Genomic DNA, 7,263 nt, shown 5'->3' with positions numbered 1-7,263 from the left:
GGCTACGAGGGAGCGGTGGCTCTGGGCCGGCCCCATCCCTGTCTGGGGTGAGCTTTCCCGCGGGCAGGGAGTGACCCGCACGCCTTGCCTCTCTCCTCTGGAGCTGCCCCTGCCCAGTGGCTGTGCTGCCCTAGCTCCTGGCTGTGCTCCCATCACAGGCTACTGCCTGTTTTTTTCATTCCATCCTTCCAATTTGTTTAAATAACAAACCTTTAGCCCTTCCTTGGCATAACTGTGTTTTCAAGCCTTTTCAAATAGAGTTTTTGGATCTTTTGTTTTACTCCTTGATGATTATCTCTGTTTTCTGTTGTTTTTCTTCCCTCACAGCCAGTCTAGCAAGATGGGTTTCCAGGCTTGGCTGCCCGTTGCCAAAGCAGCTGGTGGTGTTTGGGCTGGGAGACTGGAGCTGTTACTCTGCGGACACAAGTATCACAGTGGATGTGGTGGTGTCCCCAGGTGTCGCACCACAGCGGATAGGCACTCTGGAGCCCTCCCACAGGTCATGGCAGGAGCTGATGCTGCCGGGGTATCAGGAGGGGTGTCCTGGGAGATCTTTCTGCTCTGTGGTGCTGCCTGGTTCTGCTGGTGTCATCCCAAAGCTGCTCAGGCCTGCTGGTCCTCCCCCATGGTGTTTCTCTCTAATGATGCTTTCAGCTTCCTTTTGGCTGCTTTTGGGGCTGGATCTTTCTTCAGTTTTGGGATGTTACCAGCTAGCATGGGAGCAGGAATTTTTCCCTGGTCAGTGTCACTTGTGGGCTGAAAACACATGGTCCCCTGGGCAGGTCTCTGGTGTGGGAAGGTGACTGGAGGACAGATATTTTCATGGTCTCGTTGAAAGAGATGAATAAAGACAACCCTGTGAAGCTGGTCCTGACTGTCAGTGGACAGGTAAAAGAACCAACATCCTTTTTTTCCTGCCCTCAGTCCCAGATGTTGTCACTTCTGAGCTACAGAACTTATCTCAGACTCTCCTTTTCCTTCTCTTTGCTACTCCAAGGCAGAGCCACCTCATGCACCTCTGTTAATGCACATCAGTGCTGTGCCTAAAACCTCTGCACTGCACTGCACTTCTAAAACCTATTCCCTAAACTGCTTTGCCAGAACGCCTCCTGTGTCGTAGGAGATGGGCAGCAGAGGGTGTTTCACTTCCAGTTTTTTTTTACTCTTTCCTGGGTCTGTGGTAGCTGCACAGTTATTTTACCTTGTGCCAAGCCCTTGGATTTAGCATCTCCCAGTTACTGGCTTTGCTTTTCTTTGTTTATTCTGTAGGCACTGGAGATGAAAGCTGGGCTTTTCCCTTGCAGGGAATCTGTCCCTTGCAAGACATCTTTTTGCTCAGTCTTTGTGGATGTAGGCTGGCACACTTGGTGTGTCCTTTTAATCTGATTTACTGTTTCTGCCGCAGCTGCTCCGAGGCGTCTCCAGCAGCACGCCCACCGGCCCCTTCTTCATCCCAGAGACCACCCAGTCACCAGTGCTCCCAGCCAGCAAAATGCCCCTTGGCCAGGATCTGGAGGATTCTACTGAGGTATGTGTATCCTGGAGCCTTCCTCTCATTATTTTACCCTCTCCTCCGTATCTTCTCCCTCACTCCTAGGTGCTCAGTTGATGTCTAGCAGAAACATTTGCTGCCGCTCTCTTTAGTGGAGACCTGGCTAAGCAAGTTTTGGAGGCACAGATTCACCTGTGCTAAAGAAAGTGGTGCTCTCCATGGAAATGCCTTTGGAAGGGTTGAATTTAACAGCCCTTGGTGGGATGATTGATCAGCCTGGTTACTCCTAGCACAGATGGCCTTTCTGCCTTTCCAGTTACCTTGTGCTAGCTGTGCCCCTCACAGCCAGCAGTCTGCAGCAGACCACTGGGCATATAGCAGCAGGTACCTGCGTTGCTCGGCATAGATTTGGGGGCTGATACTGTTGGCATGCTGGTGCTTAAGACTCAACAGGAAGGCGAGCCTGAAAACGCTCGCCATGGGAAACTGATCTCTGGCCCAGCTCACCATAGCCTCAGGTCTTTTTCTTCAGGGCTGATTTGACTGGGACTCTCATCACAGGTTAAGAGCTCAGAGGTGACTGCTAGAGCATCCAGGCCTGGGAAGAAGGATGTCTGCCCACCACTGAGGACCCTGGTGGTACCTTGTGCCCTGAAGACACCATCTGGCAAGGTGGAACCCAGTGAGGCCTGGAGGAAGAGTCCTGTCCCCTCCAAGAAGCCCAAGAAAGTTTTATTTGAACCCACAGCATCTGAGAGAGCTCTGGATGAAGAAGGTAACTCTCGCAGCTTCTAGGTTTATTTTGTAAGTCTTGTCTGAATGATCTGTCAGTGCTGCTGGGCAACATCTTCCCAGCCCATTTCTCTGTAGATGGCCAAGGCAAGGCGGGCTTGTCTGTCTTGGCTTGTGAAATACACAGGACTGCTCCTTAGTCCTGGATATGAATTTTTGCCTGTCGAGGAAAGGCCAGAAATAGAACATGGGATACTCTTAGTGCCAACATTCCGTGCCTGATAATATGCCTCTCATATGCGTAAAAGTGCTTCATAGATGAAGACAAGTATTGTTAGCCTTGTTTTACAGAAGAGTAAATTGAGACACAAGTATCTTATGTACTATGACATTCTATAACCTCTCTGTCTGTTTGTTGCCCTACTAACAGCATAACACTTCTTCTGTAGAAGACATTGGTAACAAAGTATAGAGAATATCACAAGAAATATATGTATAATTAGTGTTATTGTACTGACTTTTCAGTAGTGCCAAGGGGTTTGGAAACAAAACCTTTAGCTTCTGGAATGTGAATTCCAAGTCAGCTCCAGGGTGTGACCAAGTTTGCAGGTAAATGTTTGACAGTAACTCAGTGCTCTCCATGTGAAGTGACTTCTTGGGACTTGGCTTGCATCTCACAAAGGCAAATGTAGCTCCATCATAAAGTTTCTCCTGGTGTAGGCAGTGTGAGAAGAGGGGAAATGAGCTTCCATCAGAGGGGTCGAATGCAGCGGTGACCGCATGATGGCAGTCAAAGGAATTGTGCCCCGCTCTCACCTGTCTTCTCCATTTCTTCTGATGAGACTTTCTTCAAGATTCTTGGTCTTGCACCTTGTGTGTTGCAGGGAGGTAGTTTTGTGGTGGGGGTTGGAGGAAGGACGACCAAAGGGCTTTAAAGCTATGGAGCTGAGCACTTTCCAGGTTATGTCTGCTGGCTGCTTTCTTTATGGAGCCATCTCTGTGTTTCCTCTGCAGATCTGGCGGTGCAGGAGTTGCAAGGTGAGGATCTGGTTCCTAGACCCTCATTTGTCTTTTCGGCTACTTGGTGATGCCATTCCCTTTAATGTCACAGGCCTCTCATGCTTCGTCCTTTATCTCCCCAGTGACCAGGAATAACAAGTAGGTTGTGTGTGTATACTCTGTGTGTTCCTCTCCATGCAATTGCCCTCAGTACAGGTGTTTCCAGTACTGTCAGGCTCTCCAGTTCGCTTCTGTAGCCCTTCTGAATCTCAGGCACACCTCACCTCTGGCATAGCCCTTGGAGTCAAAGGATAAGATGTGGAATAGACTTTTGATTTAAAGGTATTTTTTAGCTGGCTCAGCCAACTGCAGTAGCCTGGGAGAGGAAAGGAGGAGGAACAGAGCAGTATGAGGAATATCTCTGGAAGCAGCTCCAGGCTTCTGGTTGCAGTATCTTAGGCACTAATAAACTGTCCCTGGGTAGCCCTCCCTCATATGGAGTAACACAGGGGAATAGCACAACTGGGATGTCCCTTCTGGGGATGTGTAATCAATGGAGGCATCCAAGCCTGTCTGAAGTGACAGCCTGTATGAGTTCTACCTCCAGCCAGATTTTTTGCTGGCTCCCTCTGCTAGCGATGTCTCTCCTAGTACAGCAATTATTCCCTGAAGCCAACAGGAAATCTTCCTCAGGGGGCTATGTCTCTTGCCATCCCAGAGGGAAGGGATCCAGGGCCCCTGCCTTCCCATTTCTCCCCTCTGATGCTTCAGCTGCCTCTTTCTCCCCAGCAGGGAAGGGAACTGGGGGTGACTCACCTGACTCTGCTTACAGCCCTGTGCTCTGCCCTCCCCAGGCAGTCCCAGCCCTCGGTGGTGCCATGCCATGTGCCTCAGTGACCCGGGGACAGCTGTCCTGATCGGTGGAGAAGGTGTCGATAAGCAGCCCTGCAAGGATGGACTCTGGAAGCTGGAAATTGGTGGGGACTTTAGAGCTGTCAAAGGCAATGGGGGTAGTGGGACTTGAGGACAACTCATGCAGATGGGAGGGAGTACTCAGGGAGGGGACAGCAAAAGTGTCACATCTTCCTAGCATGGTCACCAGGCTGAGCTGACAGGGTAGTGTGCCATGAGAGGCTGTGGGGTTGTATGTGAGAGCCCTCCAGGAGCTAAGTTACAAGCTCTGGAAAGAGTTGAGTGAGTTTTAAGGGGTAAAAGCAACAGCGTGGCTTACAGTCTGTGCATGATGACTGGTGGAGAACTGGTGGATACAATTCCAGTGCCTTGCAGCTTTCTGCACCTCACTGATCCTCTCTTCCACCTTACTATTCCCCACCTAGTTACTGTTCCCCTTCATTCCTTACATAGAAGCATTTTTGTATGAGTCTCCTCTAGCCCTGAATCAAAGGAGAAGAGGAGATGAAGGGAGCAAGGTCTTGAGTACAGATTTTTTCTTACATATTCTTTAAATCTGGAGAAATTTGAGAGCATCTTTGAACTCCCGCACCATCTGTCTGGTGTTGCTCCCACAGACAGTGATTTCTGGCTTCCAGTGGGTCTCCAGCTGCAAAATGCCATGCCATTGTGCTTGCATGGTCACACAGCCACCTACGACCCGGACACCAAGCGTATCTACATCTTTGGAGGCATAAGAGAGAACAAAGAGTACAGCAGCATCTACATTCTGGACACAGTCACCTGGAAGTGGCTCCCCGTGGCTGTAAGTACTGCAGCTCTTCCAGGACAAAAGCATGGGATGGGTGGCAGGTCGTGCCTGAATGTGGCAACCGATGTGCCTTATCCTTACTCCAGTAGTCCTGGTCCATCATTGCTGCAGGTTATCTGAGCTGCTCAGTTGGGATTGACTGATAGCAGAAGGCTGTGTTGTAGGGCCACAAGCTTGGCAGAAACCAGGGGCTGTACCTACAATGAATGAAGCAAGATGAAAAAATGGTCGCTGTAGAGAGCTGTGTCTGACCAAGGTGGTGGGTGGGAGGTGCTGTACAAGCGGCAGAGGGAAATGGCCTCTCATTTTATATGGTGTTGAGGAGAAGAGCTGGTCTTCTCAAACCAGGGACTGCTCTGGGCACAGTAGGTCTCTGAGCTCTTTAGTTGGCTGTCACCTCCTTGCAGAGGGCCCTGTCAGTGAAGGACTCTGTCTCTTTCCTGGCTAAGTCACAAGATGGCTTTTACAGAAGAAGCCTGGATGAGATCTGTCTGTTCTCTGTCGTCTTCTGAGGAAGCTGGGGTAGGAGGTTGACTTCCTTCTCTTACCAGAGCATTCTGGTGGTGTAGAGTACACAAAGGATGTACTGTCCACCCTGTGGCAAAGATCTGCCTGGGGAACCAATAAGGTGAAAATTGAGACTTGTCAAACTCATTGCATGATGTGGGCTCCTTTCCTGTGAGTCATGCAGCAAATAACACACTTCTCATAACAAACACGTGTTGAACTTTTTCTAGGCTAAAGGGAAGTTGCCAGTGCTCGCCTACCACAGTGCAACTATCTACCGCAAGGAACTCTTTGTTTTTGGAGGGACTTTGCCCAAAAAGGCATCACTGCCAGTTGGACTCTGCAGCAACATGCTCTATGTCTTCAATCCAGAGCATGAAATTTGGTACCGGCCCATCTCAGAAGGGGAGAAACCTCTGCCTAGGCTTGGGTAAGAATGTGTTTATTTCAGCCCTCCAAAATAGAGCAGGAAACCTCTGCTCACCTCTCCTCCCACCCCAGTGGAATTTCCTAAATACTAGGTGATTGTTCTCCACTGTTTGATCCTTAAGATAGGGCTATGATTTGAGTGATGTGACTCCCAGGACCTCCTGTCATGAATCCTGAAGGGATTCTGTGCTTGGGCTGCAGTGGCTGGGGGTGGAGGCAGGTGGAGACTGAAGCTGTGGCAGCCCAATAGCAGAAGCCAAGGCTGAAACATCAGTTGTGGGAGTTTGCTGAAGATGCTTTGTTCACTTGCTGCTTCTCTGGCCAGGCATTCAGCTACTCTGCTGAAGAACAAGCTGCTGATTTTTGGGGGTCGGAGGACTTCTATCTACCTCAGTGACATGCATATCCTGGATCTGGGTAAGAAGGCTGTACCAGGTGGATGCCTTGGGAGGGTCTGTTGTAAGGCAAGGACTGGGAATGAGTCATGCTCGATGGGAAGGTGGCATTAATGTTATAAAAACTCCTGACTAGGCAATGGAGATGGAAAACTATGGGGTAAAAAAACCTCCTTTCTGGGGTAAGAGGGGAGGGAATGGGGAAAAAAACAAGAGACTGCCTTTTTGGAAGAAGCTGGGTAACAGAGAAAGCAGGTTGCTGATGTGTCAGAGCATAGAAGTTTTTGTCTAGTGATGAGGCTGAGCTTTTTGGACATTTCACTTGCCTTTCCCCTGGCTGTCAGGTTTCATGGAGTACACCCCAGTGCCCCTCCTCGCAGGACAGCCTTCCGCGCGTTGGTAAGATGCTATTGCAGACCCAGGAGCTATCTGCTTCCTCTGCCGTTTCTCTTTGAAGCCAGCTTTAAATGGTGCCTGTGATCAGACCTAGTTGCATATCTCTGTCCCTCTAGTCAAAATACAGCAGATGACCCCTCTGCTGTGGGACCAGAAATTCCTGTACTGTCCTAGTTGGTGCCTGTAGGGTGTGGAGGGGTACAGACCCCGTATTCTCCCTCGAAATCTGCCTTTCAGGCTAGGGGAAGTTTTCAGCCATGTCCCAGTGAACTGTATTGCCTGCGGTTTGGTTTCTGTGGTACCTGGAATACAACAGACACACAGAGAAGAAGAAACTCTCATACCAGGACTATGCTGTTCCTAAAGGGATGTTATTGCCCACTAGAACAATGACCTAAATCAGACCAAAGCCCAGCTACCCTGCTATCCTGCTCCACAGAGCAAAACATAGGAGTTTTGATAGCTCCTTCTGAGATAATGAGATGGTTTTCAGGCCTGATTATGGCCTGAGCTGCAGAGGACAACAGCTCTCAGGGTTATTCAGCAAGTCAAGGTAGAAGAGATGCAGAAGTTAACTTCCATTTTGCAGC

The 7,263-nt window shown here is 49.7% G+C and overlaps 1 protein-coding gene across 1 annotated transcript in view; it reads left to right on the top strand.

The window, feature by feature from the left end:
- Positions 1–782: 782 nt before the first annotated feature.
- Positions 783–7,263, top strand: part of LOC104542251 (RING finger protein B-like) — a gene marked incomplete at its 5' end in the record, with an annotated part of 7,073 nt that continues 592 nt past the window's right edge. Inside the window, 9 exons of the mRNA XM_010186494.1 lie at positions 783–888; positions 1,406–1,528; positions 2,054–2,267; positions 3,239–3,262; positions 4,078–4,233; positions 4,753–4,940; positions 5,684–5,883; positions 6,208–6,299; positions 6,622–6,676. Of these exons, the coding sequence (XP_010184796.1) occupies positions 783–888; positions 1,406–1,528; positions 2,054–2,267; positions 3,239–3,262; positions 4,078–4,233; positions 4,753–4,940; positions 5,684–5,883; positions 6,208–6,299; positions 6,622–6,676 (1,158 nt within the window). The remainder of the gene's footprint in view (positions 889–1,405; positions 1,529–2,053; positions 2,268–3,238; positions 3,263–4,077; positions 4,234–4,752; positions 4,941–5,683; positions 5,884–6,207; positions 6,300–6,621; positions 6,677–7,263) is intronic.

The sequence above is a fragment of the Mesitornis unicolor genome, unplaced genomic scaffold, assembly GCF_000695765.1.
Source record: "Mesitornis unicolor isolate BGI_N332 unplaced genomic scaffold, ASM69576v1 scaffold26486, whole genome shotgun sequence".
In the NCBI taxonomy this organism is placed as follows: Eukaryota; Metazoa; Chordata; class Aves; order Mesitornithiformes; family Mesitornithidae; genus Mesitornis; species Mesitornis unicolor.
Note: the sequence above shows the minus strand (reverse complement) of the source record. Positions and strands in the feature narration are given on the sequence as shown.